The sequence below is a fragment of the Anolis carolinensis genome, chromosome 2 (genome assembly GCF_035594765.1).
Source record: "Anolis carolinensis isolate JA03-04 chromosome 2, rAnoCar3.1.pri, whole genome shotgun sequence".
Lineage (NCBI taxonomy): Eukaryota > Metazoa > Chordata > Lepidosauria > Squamata > Dactyloidae > Anolis > Anolis carolinensis.
The window spans coordinates 25,852,782-25,871,190 of record NC_085842.1 but is presented as its reverse complement, the minus strand read 5'-3'; the positions used below and the strand labels follow the sequence as shown (position 1 = coordinate 25,871,190).

At 39.2% G+C, this 18,409-nt stretch overlaps 1 protein-coding gene across 2 annotated transcripts in view; it reads left to right on the top strand.

Moving 5' to 3' along the window:
* The window catches only part of LOC103278069 (von Willebrand factor A domain-containing protein 7), a 39,833-nt gene that overhangs the window by 21,251 nt on the left and 173 nt on the right, over positions 1 to 18,409 (top strand). The window contains exons 13-18 of one of the 2 annotated variants that reach the window (XM_062973584.1): positions 1,776 to 1,890; positions 4,385 to 4,589; positions 5,131 to 5,212; positions 7,114 to 7,337; positions 9,365 to 9,469; positions 18,098 to 18,409. The exon at positions 18,098 to 18,409 is cut by the window's right edge and continues 173 nt beyond it. In XM_062973584.1, the coding sequence (XP_062829654.1) occupies positions 1,776 to 1,890; positions 4,385 to 4,589; positions 5,131 to 5,212; positions 7,114 to 7,337; positions 9,365 to 9,469; positions 18,098 to 18,101 (735 nt within the window). In that variant the 3' untranslated portion in view covers positions 18,102 to 18,409. Of the gene's footprint in view, positions 1 to 1,775; positions 1,891 to 4,384; positions 4,590 to 5,130; positions 5,213 to 7,113; positions 7,338 to 9,364; positions 9,470 to 13,273; positions 14,437 to 18,097 lie in introns of those variants that run through there. The other variant, XM_062973583.1, reaches the window with a different exon arrangement.

Genomic DNA, 18,409 nt, shown 5'->3' with positions numbered 1-18,409 from the left:
GATAGTGAAGGCATCAATTCCCACAAGTTTCAGAAAGATTCATACATCTACTGATTTGGGGGGGATTTTGGGATTGTTGTGCATTTTCCAGAAGCATTCTCTCCTGATGTTTTGCCCATATCTATGGCAGACATCCTCAGAGGTTGTGAGGTATATGAGAAAACTAAGCAAGGGAGGTTTATATATCTGTGGAAGGTCCAGGATGGGAGAAAGAACTCTTGTCTGTTGGAGGCCAGTGTGAATGTTGTAATTAATCACCTTGATTAAAATTAATGGTCTTGCAAGCTTCATTCCTGCCTGGGGGAATCCTTTGTTCAGAGGTATTAGGCGCCCCTGATTGATTAATGTCTGGAATTCCTGTTTTCAGGGGTTTGTTCTTTATTAGCTGTTCTGATTTTAGAGTTTTTTCAATACTGGTAGCCAGATTTTGTTATTTTTAATGGCTTCCTCCTTTCAGTTGAAATTGTCCACATGTTTGTGGATTTCAGTGGCTTCTCTGTGTAGTCTGGCATGGTGGTTGTTAGAGTGGTCCAGCATTTCTGGGTTCTGAAATAATATACTGTGTCCAGGTTGGTTCATCAAATGCTCCGCTATTTCTGACTTCTCAGGTTGGCTTAGTCTCCAGTGCCTTTCATATTCCTTTATTCATGTTTGGCAATACTGCATTTTGTGGTCCCTATGTAGGCTTGTCCACAGCTACATGGTATACGGTAGACTCCCGCAGAGGTGAGAGGATCCCTCTTACCCTTTGCTGAATGTAGCGTTGACGGATTTTCTTAGTGGGTCGGTAGATACTTTGTAGGTTGTGTTTCTTCGTCAGCTTTTAAAAGTTTAGACAAAATCCCCCTAAAAGCCACAACATTCGCCCTGAATGTCTGTCTAACAGTGTGTCTATATGATACACAATTAACCACATAACTTCAGCTTAGCTCAGATTTATACTGTTACTTACTTACTTTAGTCCTCTTTGCAGATTCAATAATTTTATTTATTATTATTAGACTGACTCTAAATGGCTGGCTGCTGCAGCCCTCATTGCGGCTTTTTGATAGAATCATAGACTCATTGAAGAGACCTCGTGGGCCATCCAGTCCAACCATCTGCCAAGAAGCAGGAAAATCGCATTCAAATGCATGCTGAGCACTGCATTCTGGAAAATGTAGTTTAGGGCAGTGCCTTTTGAATTCTCTGCCACGAGGGGCCTCACCTTCCCAAACTACATTTCCCAGAATGCTGTGTTCTCAGTGTCCTGCCCAGCTCAGCTCATCTTGCCCCAGCTACCCTTCCTTATGATGACTGGCATGCAGCTTGGGTCTTAATTGAAACACTAGCACTGGCCTCTTTAGCTTTGCCAAAGTTGCTTAATGCTTATACTGAAAATTAAACTGAGTTTGGGAGGCTTCCAAATGTTACAGAATCTTAACAAAAATATTGGTGAGTTTTTTTAATTCTTTTTTTTGTCTCTCTTTCCTGCATGTTTCTTAATAGCAGTTCATTTGCATGGATCTAATGAATTACTAACAATTTAAGGGGACTAATGATAGTTTTGCACAGCCCTAATACATACTTACATACATTCATATTTTTACTTTATGATAGATAGATTGGTAGATAGAGCTAATGTGAGCCATAAAATTAACTCTGGAATGTGCAGTAATAATCACAGTTTCTCCTGCTTGGTGTTAAAGCATTTGAGAGAGTCTCTGAAAACTGACAAAAGTAATCTCAGTCTTAAAGAAGGGCAACATTGCCAATGCTTCTCCTTTCCTTTTCAGATGTCTCTCTTGAAGGTGGAAGGCCTGTCTCCAAATAATCTTCCTTTTTCCCGAGTCAGCAGCAGCCCCATCCGCACAGAGTCTGTGGAGGTCTTGCCCTTACCAGGCCAAAAAGGTGAATGAGTATCCCTGATGTGGTGGAATATGCCAATATGACCGTTTTTCTAGTTCCACTGCAATAGCCGTACTCAACAGGTGTCTCCTATCCATTGATTTTGACTTTCAAGAGAATTTGGACAAAATGACGTACCAATGGGACTTGTCAAAGAGACTAAAAATCTATGATGAAAATGTGAAACACATCAAGTTCCTTTCTATCATTTGTGGTGGACATGTGATAAAGCACATTGGAGACACATACAGAGTTCAATATAAGAGATTTTAAAAACAAAAGCACAATGTGATCTAACTTTATTCTTAATGGGACTTCCACTGAACAAACAATTGGAGTTCTAAGTTATTATTACACCATATGAAAATTGGATTATACGAATTCTGGAATTGGCAGAAATGTCTGATGAAAGAAAAGTCTGAAAACACTTTTCTAAAATAATGGAACCATTTGTCCTATTCATAAAAACAATAGAAAATGTAGAAGTGCTTGGAGGTTTGGAAAATTGAGTACCAGTATACATAATAATTAGATTGCAAGATCGAAATAGAGATGGTTTTCAGATAAAGAATAAGCAGGATGATAACTCTATTTTCACCATATGGCTTTAAGTAAGAAGTTGAAAAGTCCCATTTTAGTTGTTATGTATTTAAAATATTATTCTATGATAACATTTATAGTTAGAGAGTTTACGTGGGGAGTGGGAGGGTTAGTGTTTAGTTTTAGTGCTAAATTGCTCATATTGGGAATATGAGCAATGTTTTACATGATCACTGGCTTTATAAACTGTTTAATGAGGTATTAAATTGCTGGAATAAACAATAAAACCTCATGTTCCCTACAGTAATATGTATTTAGGATAACAACTGCTACTGTGTTGACTGAAGTATGCTGTCCCCAAATAATCTTTTAAATACAAAATAATGAAAGCACTTTGATCCAGTGTGCTGCTAAAAATACAAATAAATGAGTCCTAAAGTAAATCAAGCCTGAACTGTCCCAAACTAAACTGAGATTGTTGTATGTGGGCCATCATCACAAGAAGCCAGGACTCACTAGAAAAGACAACCAAGCTTGGCATGGTGGTTGGCAGTGAAAAAAGAGGAAAAGATGGATAAATGCAGTCAAGAAAACCATTGCAAGACCTGAACAGAGCTGTTGAGATAGCATGGCTTAGATATCATTCATTCATGAAATCTCCATAAGCTGAAGTCAACTTGATAGCACTTAACAATAATCATGATGTACAACACTTTGGTACCATATTGATTATTGTCACTATCATTATTATGAATTTTATATGTTACTCAACTCTCCTCACAGATCAAGGCAAGATACAACACAGTTAATCACACAAATAAAACATAATACCATTAAAATGGAGGCCCCGGTGGTGCAGTGTGTTAAAGCGCTGAGCTGCTGAACTTCCGGATCAAAAAGTCACAGGTTCGAATTCGGGAAGCAGAATGAGCACCCGCTGTTAGCCCCAGCTTGTGCCAACCTAACAGTTTGAAAACATGCAAATGTGAGTAGATCAATAGGTACCACTCCGGCGGGAAGGTAACGGCGCTCCATGCATTCATGCTGGCCACATGACCTTGGAGGTGTCTACGGACAATGCCAGCTCTTCGGCTTAGAAATGGAGATGAGCACCAACCCCCAGAGTCGGACAAGACTGGACTTAACGTCAGGGGAAACCTTTACCTTTTACCATTCAAATACATATATTTTAACACAAAGGACAAAAATTAAAATGCCAATAGTAATGAAATGTAAAGTTAATATTCATTATTTAAATTGACTGGAGAGGCTTGCTAAAAGGGATAAGTTGTTAGTTGTGTCTTAAATTTTGACAGCTCATTTAGTTGTCAGATCTCTTTTGGAAGGGCAATTAATGAAAAAGGTCCTCTGGGTGACAGTTGCCAACAAGTTCTGGATGGTTAAAGTACATGTCCCTCAGATGATCTGAGCATATGGGCTGGAATATATGGAAGGAAGCAATCCTATAGGTAACCTGGACTCAAACCATGTAGGGCTTCAAAGATAATTACCAACACTTTGTACTTTGTACTGGAAACTAATACAGAACTAGAGGAATGATTTCAGTAACGATGAAATATGCTCGCTTCTAGATGTTCCTTTGACTAATCTGGCTTGTACTTATGAGACTAAGAGTATGACTTACCCAAGGTCACCCAATGTGTTTCCATAGCTGAGATTTGAATCCTGGTCTCCAGACGCTAACACTACTTCGAGTTTCTGAACTTGGTACAGAGGTAGCCCAATGGACTAATGAAGTTTAATCTTGAGGTGACTAGCATGTGCATTACCATCTTTAGGTCTTCCAGATCTATGAAGGGGCCATGAATAAATCCTATGCAATCCTAGGTGCAACCTGACATGGTGGCTGGGGTGAAACACTGGTCCTCAGACCCACCAAATCTGACCACCTCGACCTTGACACTATCTTGCGGACACATTGCTCTGTTCCCTGCAGGCACAATGTCACCTGGTGAGACCTTGAGGCTCTCTGTTGTGGTGGTGAATGATGGGACACCAGCCTCATTCTCTTTCAAGGTCTGGGATGACCGTAGTTTCCTGAGAAGCTTCTCACCAAAAAGCAGTTTCCTAAGGACAGGGCAGAATATTACCCTCACTGCAACCTTCGAAGCACCTGTGAGACAGGACAAGTTTGTCTCCAGGTAAGAAAGGCCCCTGTTGGAGATCAATACTGCTGAGTGCTCTGGGACAGGAATGGGAATTTGGTTAGAGGGTAGAATGTGTTGTGAAAGCTTATTGAGAGGGAGCAAAAGTCTCAACACCAGGAATTATTCTGATAGGTGCAAAATGCCCTAGAAAAGAGGCAAGGTGGCAGTGGTGGTACCAGGTCTTATGGACCCTTTTGGGCATGGAATGAGATTTGGTGAATTGAATAAAAATGTATCAGTGGTGATAAGGCATTATGCTTGAGCTGCTCTATAAGGCATTATGGTAAAGCTGCTTTATGGACCATTTATCACCAACTGGGATGGTGGTGGTGGTAGCTTATTGGAGATAGTCAGTACACCAAGTCTTTGACTCCAATTTCTCTTTTTCCATAGTCCAACTCTGATTCCAACTGCAATACCTTTATAAATGATAAATGTAGCTAGCCTTCCATATTTGCTAGGGTTAAGGTTATAGGGGAAAAACACACATTTGAAAACACACACTATTCCGAATAAATTTTGAATCTTCTTCCAGCATTGCAACTTTCACAGCTGAGAGCTCTACAGCCCAGAACTACCTGAAGTTGCCCATCGCTGTGATCACTGAGACAGCCCTAGTGAGTCTGACTTTTTCTTGACTATCATTCACAGCTGCTGAAAATTGTTTGTTTGTTTTGTTGTTGTTGTGTGACTTCAAGTCGAGTCTGGCCTCTGCTAACTCTAAAATTAACCTTTCAAAGAGTTTTCTTTACAAGATTTATTCAAAAGAGGCCTGCCATTGTATACTTCTGAGACTAAGAGAGTGTGACTTAGCCAAGGTCACCCAGTGTGTTTCCATGGCCAAGCTGAGTTTTAACTCCTGATTTCCAGAGTCACAGTCGAATGTTCACACTACAAGACTATGCTGGAAATTTAGTACTTCTGAAATGTGAGATCACTAGGCTAAGCAATCATCCTCATCTATCATCATCCATGCGGCATGCATGCCACGTGCACAATGGAGGACCTTCTTATAGCAGCACCAGAGGCACTCCAAGTGACCAGCTACTGGTCAAAGGACATTTAGTATGATGCCAAGTTTTTAACTTTGCCTTTTCAAATACATTACAATTGTATCCTCAGTTCGCCTCTGACAAGATAAATAAATAAATAAATAAATCATCCATCATAGAATTGGAAGAGGCCACATGGGCCATCCAGTCCAATTATTATCAAATTATTATTATTATTATTATTATTATTATTATTATTATTATTATTATTATTATTATTTTATCTTGTCTTGCTCCACAAGGAGTATTGTGAAAGAGAAACAAACAGCAGACAAACCATTTTTGGGAGCTTTTAGTTCATCTAGTAATTGTGTTAGGGAACTAGATCAGATCTTGAAGTGTGAAGATATTTCACTGAATACCAAAATCAGGATTGTCCATGGAATTGTATCTCTAAGTTTTATGCATGGTTGTGAAAGCTGGGCAGTGAAGACAGCTGATAGAGAATCAACACATTTGAAATGTGCTTCTGGAGGAACTGTGTAAATACCATGAGCTGCCAAAAGACAAACAAAAGAGGCTTCCTCAGGGAGATGGGGTGGGTTATAAATAATAATTATTTATTATTATTCCTTGGAAGCTAAGATCATTAAACCAAGAATGTTGTATTTTGGACATATCATGAAAAGGCATGACTCACTAATTCTATCTTGGTCAGACCTCACCTGGAATATTGTGCCCGGTTCTGGGCACCACAATTCAAGATGGATTTTAGCAAGCTGGAATATGTCCAGAGAAGGGCGATTAAAATGATTAAAAGTCTGGAGACCATGAATCCCTCCGAGGAGCAGCTTAAGGAGCTGTGCATGTTTAGCTAGGAGGAAAGAAGAGTGACAGGAGACAAGAGAGCCATGCTTAAATATCTGAAAGGCTGTCATAAGGAAGAGGAAACATGCTTTCCCTGGAAACTAGGACCCGGAACATTGAGTTTAAATGACAGGACAGGCAGTTCCACCTGAAGATTAGAAAGAACATTAGGAAGTGGAACTCTGTGCCTTGGAGTGTGGTGGAAGCTCATTCTTTGGCGGGTTTTAAACAGAGGCTAGATGGCCATCTGTCAGAGGTGCTTTGATTGTGCTGCTCTAGCATGGCAGGGAGTTGGACTAGATGGCCCAGGTGGTCTCTTACAACTCTGTGATTCTAATATTCTAATAAAAACAGTAATATTTGGTAAGGTAGAAGGCAGTGAAAGAAGAGGAAGACCACTTCCCAGATGGACTCAGTAGACTCAATGAAGAAGCCACAGCCCTGAGTCTGAAGGACAAGAGCAGGGCTGTTGATGATGTGGTGACTTGGAAATCTCTCATTCATGAAGTAACCATAAATGGAAATAGCTGTTGACAAGAATAAATAAAGATGTCTTATAAAAAATGATTTAGCACTTTTCTTAAGAGATTTTTCCAACTACGTGACTGACACTCATCCTATGTGTTTGGTTCTACTGACCTATTTGTTGCATCCTGCAGGAAACTGACATAACTCCACCAGGCTACAACCTAATGCAGCTCAAGATGCCATGCGCAGAGGACAGTCAAAACCAACCGGAGTGCTTTCGGCATATTTGGCGCATGACCTTTTCTGTTAAGGATGATCACAGTGATGTCAATGTTAAAGTCAACCCAAATCCCACTGGTGTGTCTTGCCATCCAGCAGGGACTGACGGTGACAAGGATGTCATCTGTGACTATAAGTTCGTATCTCTATGCTCTTGAGAATCAATATCACAAATTGACAGTATGGTATCAATAGCTGGAATAATAACTGCATTCACAGGCTGGATCTATGCTGCCATCTAATGCAGTTTCAGAATGCAGATTAACTGCATTGAACTGGATTATATGGCAGTGTAGACTCATATAATCTGTTCAACACAGTTAATCTGCATTCTGAAACTGCATTAGATGGAAGTGTAGATCCAGCCACATACTACAACAAGCCATGATGTAGTTTGTTGATATATTCTTGTTTATTGTGATATATAAGCAGGCCTCTGCTAATAAGCCATAGTTATTAAGGCTACAATGCACAATTGAAGCCCATGGCTTGTTGCTTATTTTTATATTCAGAGTTGTTTAAGCCATAGTTTCTTGTAACATCTATTCCTACAAACATGATTTATCCTGGCTTCTTCATCAGTTATCCACCGTGTATCATAATTTGAAGAAAAAGGTAAGTAGGGTGGAAAATGGAAATGAAGAGCATAAGCTATAATTTATTTGATTGTCTGCCATGCCTTTTGTGCCTTTGGCTTTAGGCTTACTGTAACATGGAGACATGCCTCGAAATTTTGAAATAATTCATTTAGTGAACAAGGGCTGGATGGACTCCTTACTACACCCAGACTGCCCAAATCTATTGTAGATGCATATATTTATATAACTATATGCATCACAGTCACCATTTTACATACAGTAAATAGTCATATCTTTTTTAAAAAAACTGATTTATGCTCTAGAAGGATTCATTAAAATATCACTATCACATTACAGTCAACTCTCCATATTTGCTGAGGTTAACAGCATAAGATTCCAACAAAACTGAAAATCTGCCAAAATGTTTTATAATTTTTATTTACCTAAGAGAACATTTAGGAGCCTCGGTGGTGCTCCATGCAGTCATGCCGGCCACATGACCTTGGAGGTGTCTACGGACAACACCGGCTCTTCGGCTTAGAAATGGAGATGTGCACCAACCCTCAGACTCGGACATGACTAGACTTAATGTCAGGGGAAAACCTTTACCTTTACCTTTAAGAGAATATTTGTCTATGAATCTTTAGGTCCTCAAGCATGACTCTTTGGTCAATTTCTGTTGGAAACATGCTTTATCTGAAAATCTAGTGTGATCCTATGATCAACTTAAAAGCAGAAAAGGTGCATTGGAGGGCCAAAAGATTCCCAGAATTAACCTTTAAATCAAATCCATGAAACATCAAATCAACAAAAGTCAAGCCCATAAATATGGAGGGCTGACTGCACATTTTGGCTAATTACGATATACAGTTCCCATGTAAAACAAATTCAGCTCTTTCAAGAGACTGAACAACATATGTAGAATCACAGAATCATATGACTGAAAGAGACCTCAAAGGCCATCCAGTCCAACCCCCTTCCAAGAAGCAGGAAAATTGCATTCAAAGCACCCCCTTTCTATGGATTCCTCTATTATAATTTTTTCCCAGTAGATATCTTAATAATAATAATAATAATTTTATTTTTATACCCCGCCCCATCTCCCCGAGTGGACTCGGGGCGGCTTACATGGGGCCAAGCCCAGGCAACAAGCAATATAAAAGCAATAAAAACAAATCATAAACAAATAAAATTACATATACCAATAAACAATAAGCACACTTTGATAAAAACCTGGGTTGGCTCCTAAAAAGGGTAGTGGGGCCAGAAAAGTGCAAATAGTTTTATACAGTACAAATTAGGAAAGAGGAGGTACCAAGGACTATTATCCCATTAAGGTGCTGGAAGAGGCATACACCTAAAGACTATATACGGCAAGGAGAAAAAAATGCTATAAAAATAGAATGGACAAACAGGGCAATCTCAAACTAAGGAAATCAGTTGCCAAAAGCATGTTGGAAGAGCCAAGTTTTCAGGCTCTTCCAAAAAATAAGGAGGGTAGGGGCCTGCCTGATCTCCCTGGGGAGAGAGTTCTTTCTCCAGTTGTCCAGCTTATCCCTCTCTTATGCTTCCTCCACTTCTGTAGGTCGACCTGCTGTGCTCCTTGGGCAGATGTCCTGATCATTGATGGGAGAGGGAATGCAGAAGCATTCACTGTGGATTATAACACAACACTCCCTACAGCAGCCAGGTGAGTTATGCAACATAGAAAAAAGTACAGTATATCGTATTCTCTCCTGACTCAGGACATTGTTCTTTGCAGCTCAATAAAAGTGGCAACTAGATTTTTTCCTTTTCCCAAGATATGTTTATTAAAAACACACAGTTTATCTTCCTGCAGTATCAAGACACTGGAAACATCCCCACCCAAAAAATTAGCTGTTTCAGTCATTGGTTTATGTTAGAGTATGCTAAGTAGTACAATATATATATAGCAAATGTGGAGGGATGACTGTGTGTGTGTGTGTGTGTGTGTACACACACACACACACACACAGAGTCATCCCTCCACATCCCTCCACATTTGCTAAAGATAGGGACACAGAATGAAAGAGGAATAAATGCAAATTAAGAAGCTGCTAATGTTTTTTTAACTTAGGAAAACACATCTCTAGGAATTTCTAGTCCTCCATCGCAAGTCTATAGTTGTACTGCAAGACTTAGTTATGCATAGAGAGAACATTTCAATAAAACCTATGAATTATCCAATCCACAAATGTAAGAGGAACATTATATATTTCAAAAAGTTTTCAAAATGTGCCAACACACAAGAGAGAGGATGCATCACCATTCATCTTCCAGAGAAAAGAAGTTGTTGCCATTCCATCATTCCCCTTTTTATAAGGAGCTGCAGATTTTTCAAATGTTATCAATGGTTTAATTGTAATGTTGATCTTTTGTACATTATTCAGGATTACATGTGGATTCAGAACCTGGAGTTTTGTATATGTAATTGGTCTGTATTCTGTAAGACTACTGAGGGCACATCTGCACTGACCATTTAATATAGTTTCAACCCAGTATTGAAGAATGTGGTCTCCTTGTGCAAATAATAATTATATATAATATCCTAGAACCAGTTTGAGGCCCGGATGGTGATGACACAAACCACAAACCACAGACCTTTCTTTCCCAAGTTTTTGTTGTCTGGCCACCACAGTTTGAAGCTAGCTTTGAACTGCATTAAATCATCAGTGTAGATCAGTGATTCCCAACCTGTGGGCCCAGCAGTGGGCCATGAGAATGAAAATCCAGTCTGCAAAACTCCTTCCTCTTTATTTATTTTACTTATTTTGTTTCCTCTCCTTTCCACTGAGCTGAATGTTTTTGTCTTGGTGTCTTCATTTTTTAAGCCTGTTCCTGGGGTTATTTGGGGAGCTTATTCAGAAAACTGAATTGGATAGACTGCATCAGCTTAGGTTATTAATAACCAAATTCAATGTATTCAGTTGACCAAAAACTGATTTGTAACCTTTTTGGTACTAATGTTGGAGAGTGGTCCCTGGTTAAGTGGTCCCTGGTCAAAGTGGTCCCTCATCAAAGTGATCCCTATGGAATCACAGAATCACAGAGTTGGAAGAGACTTCATGGGCCATGCAGTCCAGCCCCCTGCCAAGAAGCAGGAAATCGCATTCAAAGCACTCCCAAGAGATGGCCATCCAGCCTCTGCTTAAAAGCCTCCAAAGAAGGAGCCTCCACCACACTCCGGGGCAGCAGAGAGTTCCACTGCTAAACAGCTCTCACAGTTAGGAAGTTCTTCCTAATGTTCGGGTGGAATCTTTAAACTTTCCTGTAGTTTAAAGCCATTGTTCTGCATCCTAGTCTCCAGGGCAACAGAAAACAAGCTTGCTCCCTCCTCCTTATGACTTTCCCTCAGATATTCCCCACTTCCCCTCAAAATAGTCAAGCGGTCCCTGGTCAAAGTGAGCCCTAGTCAAGTGAGCCCTGGCCAAGAAAGATTGGGAACCACTGGTGTAGATGGAAAAGTCTAGCTGGAAAAGAAGTTTTTTAGAAGCAGGGAAGAAGCTGATTAACCTGCCACCAGCAGCCAAAAGTGGATCAGGAACTTATTTTACATAAAGGCATCTATATATATAAAAGAGTGATGGCATCAGGGCAGTGGACAAAACAACAAAACTACAGGCCCCCCAACCTCGAAATTTGACAACACAACCCATCATCCACGCCTCTAGGTTGATACAACAAAAAGAAAAGAAAAATAAAGTCCTAATTAGAGGGAGAGCAATAATTGTTTTTATCCAATTTCTGCCAGTTTAGAGGGCTAATCTCTGCCCACTTCGTTGCCTAGCAACCAGCCAAGGGACAGCCAGGTTTCAGTTAGGGGACAGGCAAATTTAGGCCTCACTTAGGCTTCTTCCACAGATTATCTAATTTGCACTGGATTATATGGCAGTGTAGACTCAAGGCCCTTCTACACAGCTATATAACCCATTTATAATCTTATATTATCTGCTTTGCACTGGATTATCTTGACTCCACACTTCCATATAATCCACTTCAGTGTGCATTTTATACAACTGTGAAGAAGGAGCCTCATATAATCCAGTTCTAAGCAGATAATATAAGATGATCAATATACAGTAGACTCTCACTTATCCAACATAAACAGGCCGGCAGGATAAGTAAATATATTGGATAATAAGAAGGGATTCAGGAAAAGCTGATTAAACATCAAATTAGGTAATCGTTATACAAATTAAGCATCAAAACATCATATTATACAACAAATTTGACAGAAAAGGTAGTTCCATGCGCAGTAATGCTATGTAGTAATTACAGTAGAGTCTCACTTATCCAACACTCGCTTATCCAACATTCTGGATTATCCAACGCATTTTTGTAGTCAATGTTTTCAATATATCATGATATATTGCTAAATTCATAAATACAGTAATTACTACATAGCATTACTGCGTATTGAACTACTTTTTCTGCCAAATTTGTTGTCTAACATGATGTTTTGGTGTTTCATTTGTAAAATCATAACCTAATTTGATATTTAATAGGCTTTTCCTTAATGCCTCCTTATTATCCAACATATTCGGTTATCCAACATTTTGCCAGCCCACTTATGTTGGATAAGTGAGACTCTACTGTACTGTATTTACAAATTTACCAGTAAAATATCACAATGAATTTGAAACACTGACTACAAAAACATTGATTATGAAAAGGCAGACTGTGTTGGATAATCCAGAACATTGTATAATCAAATGTTGGATAAGTGAGATTCTACTTTAATATGAAATAATTACTGTGATAGAATAATGCTGATGGCACAGCATGTTAAAGCGCTGAGCTGCTGAACTTCTGGACCGAAGGTTTGAATTGGGGGAACTGACAGAGCCCCCACTGTTAGCCCCAGCTTCTGCCAACCCAGAAGTTCAAAAACATGTAAATGTGAGTGCATCAATAGGTACTGCTCCGGTGGGAAGGTAACGCTGCTCCATGCAGTCATCCCACATGACCTTGGAGGAGTCTACAGACAATGACGGCTCTTCGGCTTAGAAATGGAGATGAGCACCAACCCCCAGAATCAGACATGACTGGACTTAACGTCAGGGGAAAACGTTTACCCTTTACCTTAACTACCACCAATTCCTCAATACTTTATTTCCCAGACCACCATTCTTCGCCACAGCAACGCGTGGCCGGGCACAGCTAGTATTATAATAAAAGGTAAAGGTTTCCCCTGACGTTAAGTCCAGTCGCGTCGGACTCTGGGGGTTGGTGCTCATCTCCATTTCTAAGCCAAAGAGCAGGCATTCTCCATAGACACCTCCAAGGTCATGTGGCCAGCATGACTGTATGGAGCACCGTTATTAAGAATGTAAATAATTCCAATGTAGAATTTATAGTGCTGCATCATCACATGAAGCCACTGTTTCAATTGAACTTCCAAGCTGATTGTTTAAAAAAAAGCAGTGTATGGTTTTTCAAATAGATTCTGTTTCTCTCTGTCTCTCCTTCTCAGTCCTGACAGCTGAACTGTATTACATGGATGCAACTAGCAAACTATGAGGGGTTATTATTGATTTATTGGTGCCGTTTGATCCAGGAAGGAGAGACTGTCAAGAACCAAAGCCATCATGATCGCCTGCTTTTTCAATTGCACAGAAAACAAGTTTCAGAAAGTGTCTGTGTCTATTTGAACCCATTGACATTATATATGTTTGCACTAACAAAATGTTTGTTTGAAGGTCTAGAGTACAGACTTTTTCATCAGGGATCCTCTTTCCTGTTTCCAGCATATCTTGGAACATTAGTTTCCTCCCACCACCGATCATTTTGTTTCCACTTATTGTATTACTTTTGAAATTGAATGCTATTGTTATTTCATTGTCTATCTATCCTATTGATCTATCGATCTATATATATATATAGATCAGTCAGTGCTAAGCACATCTTTACATCTCTTTTGTTGTGTGTGTGTATATAGATAAATACATATACAGTAGAATCTCGCTTATCCAACCTTAACTCATCCAATGTTCTGTATTATCCAACTCAGTCTGCCTCCCACTCGGCTCCACAGTTGTTTCTCCAGGCAGCAACACGCAGTGGGCCAACATGCCCAACGACACAAGTGCAGCCACGTTTCCAAATAAGTGGAGACTTGTAAAACATGATGATTTGGTGCTTAATTTGTAAAATCATAACATAATTTGATGTTTAATAGGCCTTTCCTTAATCCCTCCTTATTATCCAACATTTTCGCTTATCCAGCGTTCTGCTAGCCCGTTTATGTTGGATAAGAGAGACTTTACTGTATATACACACACAACCTGTCAAAAATAACTGTATAAATAATTTGTTATGAGTAACTTCTACAAGTGTATAACTATGATACAACTTTACCAATAAGTTGTTACAAGTAACTGTATTACAAGCTACTTGATACAAGAAACTGCACTGTTACACATTTTGCCACTTCTTGGGAAGTATAAATTCACAGCTTGGAGAGCTACTTTAAAAAAGTTACCGTACTTTGCTATGTAACTTGTTGCAAAATTCCAAAGGGTAAATCATTATCAATCACTTAGCAAAATATAAAATAATTATTGCCTTCTTGTGTTAGGTTTATTTGGCTCTTTTTTTTCCATTACACAAACACATATTAAAAAGCTAGAAATAAAATTGCCTCCTTATATTTTTTCAAATATCCTGAGAAAGTAACCAAAAAGGAGCAAGAAAATGTGGTTAAGCCCTCAATATATAGGAACCATCTTTCCTGCTCACTGTTTCTTTTGAAATGGAATTTCACTGTGTCCTCATTAATAAAATAAGTAACTTGTATTTAACCTCCCAACTCCCAAAAAATGGGGTCTGCAAAAATCAGGGCACTTGTTTTGCACAAGAGTCAAGGATCCCACATTGAATATGTAGCATCTCCAGTTTCAAAAAGGACATGGCTAACAATTCAATTACAGACATCAGAAGAGCTGCATGACCAAGCACAAGCCACAAAGGTAAAGACAAAGATCCAAGAGGAAAAGTGTTCTTACCATACATCAAGGGAACCACGGGACTGCATAGAGAAGCTAATGAAGAAACACAACCTATAAACTACCAACAGACCCACTAAAAAAATGCCCACAAATCCTATGTTCAGCAAAAGATAAGAGGGATCTTCTCACCTCTGCAGGAGTCTACTGTATACCATGAAACTACATAGGGACCACCAAATACAGCATTGCCCAACAATGAATCAAGGAACATGAAAGGCACTGCAGTTGAATTCAACCAGAGACGTCAGCCATAGCAGAGCACCTGATGAACCAACCTGGACACAGCATTTTATTTGAGAACACAGAAATGCTGGACCACTCTCACAATCACCATGTTTGATTACACAGAGAAGCCACTGAAATCCACAAGCATGTAGACAATTTCAACAGAAAGGAGGAAACCATGGAAATGAACAAAATATGGCTACCAGTATTTTAAAAACTCTAAAATCAGGACAGTAAATAAAGTGCAACACTTAAAAAAGCAGGGGAATTCCGGACAGGAAACAATCAGGGCCATCTAACACCTCCCAACAAAGGATTCCACCAAGGCAGGAAGCAACCAGGCTTTGAAGCTGCAAGTCAATTCAGTGCTAATTAAGATGGCCAATTAAAAAAAAAAAGGCAAGAGTTCTTTCTCCCACCCTATGACATTCCACAGATATATAAACCCCACTTGCCTAGTTTCCAACAGACCTCACAACCTCTGAGGATGCCTGCCATAGATGTGAGAGAAACATCAGGAGAGAATGCTTCTGGCCATACAGCCCAGAAAACTCACAGGAACCCAATTCCATTATTTGCTCTCTCATTGTATTTTAATCTTATTTGTTTAAATCTATGAACCCTATTACCCTATTATCACATATATTCATGTTAAACAAATAAATATTAGCTCTAAAAATCAGACTAGCCAAAGTTTGCTAAAGAAGAAATATACTTTAGAGACCTGAGGATTTCTTTGTTGGATCATCTGGCAAAAGGATATGCTTATTTGAAGCGAGTGCAGCAATCTTTGTTATTCACCTGGGAGTCAGTGTCACACAACTGAAGTTGAGACTAACTCTGTAATTTTAAAAAGCAGACATCAAAAGGATAGCACAACATCAGCTTCAATCTTCATAGCTTATCTTTAACCTTTTGCTACATCTCTAACCTTACAAGATGTTTCAAAGTGTGTGTCCAGACAGACCTACTGAAAAGTGTGGGAAAAGGCAGGATTTAAAAGGAGAGAAAGAGGGAGAGGGAGGGAGAGGGAGAGGGCGAGAGAGAGAGAGAAAAGTGGGGAAGGGGTGTCATCAGGCCTGTAGCGGGGAGGGGGGATTTAGGGGTTCAACCCCCCCCCCCCCCCGAAATTTTTCAGGTTTAAAAAAAAAAACCTGGTTTACTCCTGAATTTTAACTGGTTAACCAAATCCCCATGCTAAGTCTATGAGACGTAAAACATTAAGAGTCCCTCCAGGCACTATCTCAAGCAGATATTGACAGGTCTGAACCCGCCTCCCCCAGCCCCCCCCCCTGGTTCAGACCTGTCAATATCTGCTTGAGATAGTGCCTGGAGGGACTCTTAATGTTTTACGGGGGGGGGGGGTTCAAGTCATTCAAAATGGTCCACTATTGAGCAGCAAACTGCTAATAATAATAATAATAATAATAATAATAATAATAATAATAATAATAACAACAACAACAACAACAACAACAACAACAACAAGTGATGTTGATCAGCTATATCTGCCTAGAAGATCTGGTGGCAGAGGACTCTTACAAGTAAAACAAGCAGTCAATAGCTTTTAATAGTCGAAAGCTTTCATGGCCGGGATCCTCAGAGGTTGGCTGCCATAGATATGGGTGAAACGTCAGGAGAGAATACTTCTGGAACATGGCCATACAGCCTGGAAGACATACAACAACCTTATAATTATAATATTATAATATAATATTATACCTATCTTATCCTAACCAATTTGTCATCAGTGCACTCCTTTGGGCTTCATGCAAACATATCCTTTGCCAAAATATACCATCCTGTGTTTTGACCAAAGTCAAATAACAATTATGATATAATATAATAATTGTTATAATGGAGTTGTTGTATGTTTTCTGGGCTGTATGGCCATGGTCCAGAAGTATTCTCTCCTGACGTTTCACCCACATCTATGGCAGGCATCCTCAGAGGTTGTGAGGTATAGAGAAACTCAGCAAGGAAGGTTTATATATATATATCTGTGGAAAGTCCAGGGTGTGAGAAGAACTCTTTGTCAGTTGGAAACCCAGTGTGAATGTTGATTTAATCACTTTAATTAGCATTGGAAAGGTTCATCTGGCCATTTCTGCCTTGGGGCATCCTTTGTTCAGAGTCATTAGCTGCCCTTGGAACCATGAAAATGAACAAAATCTGGCTACCAGTATTTAAAAACACAAAAATCAGAACAGTAAATAAGAAGCAACACTCTGAAAACAGAAGAGTTCCATTACTCCAAACACATATCGCATTACTCCAAACACATAATCCAAATTATAAAAAAGCACTGGCATCTTCTTCAAGATATTTCAGGTTGTGATAAATTACCTATTTTTGGAAACAGGCCTACTAAAAATATTAGAGAATATTTAATCCATACAGATTTAATCACTCCCATTAGTACACCGAAGAGCACCTTGAGAGGCCATTATCCTTGTGGTAACTGTAAGTGTTGTCCTCAATCTTGGAAGACCAAGGAGATATATAATTATAGGAACAAAGTGGGTACCACACTAAAACATTTTTCCACTTGTAATAGCAGCAATGTAATCTACCTCTTGACATGTGACTGTGATCTCTGGTATATCGGAAAAACAACCAGACCCTTGAGAATCAGAATCTCTGAACATAAATCCAGAATCAAAAATTTATCTACAGAATCTCTTTTATATTCACACTTCACCCAATACAAGCATTCATCTACCTCATTTAAATTTTGTGCTCTGGAATGCATCTCTCAAAAACCTTACATGGACTTGGAAAAACTATTATCCCAAAGGGAAATGTACTGGATCTTTAAGTTTAAAACCTTTTCCCCTCAGGGACTTAATGAATCACTTAATTTTAGCTGTTTCCTTTAAATTATCAAGTACTCTTTAAAAACCTTTGAATGAACCTCCAGAATCACTCGCAGTTGAAATCACCACAAGCAGAGACACTCAGTGAAAGCAATTAGGCACTACGTAAGTATAATACTGTTATATGGGTTACCTTTACTTCTGTTAATACTGCTGGTAAAATACTTGTTACTCTATGTTTTGTTTTAGATAGAAATTCACTGTTGCTGAGTATAACAGCTCCTGAAGAAGGGGATTTTCTCCCTGAAACAGGGTCAAAAATACCCGGGACCCCTGTAGACTTGGGACTTTATTTGGACTTTACTTTCGAAGACTTTTTTGAGAGCGGTGCTCCATCATTATTTTCTTCATTCCAATATACAGCAACACGACCAACCATCTGTTTAAATTGTTTGGAAGATATTCTCATTGACTATGTATCCCTGAAGCCTATATACATTGGAACCAATACCAGACTTGAATAACTTTTGCGTTAGAACTGTTGCTCCTTTTCATTTTGTC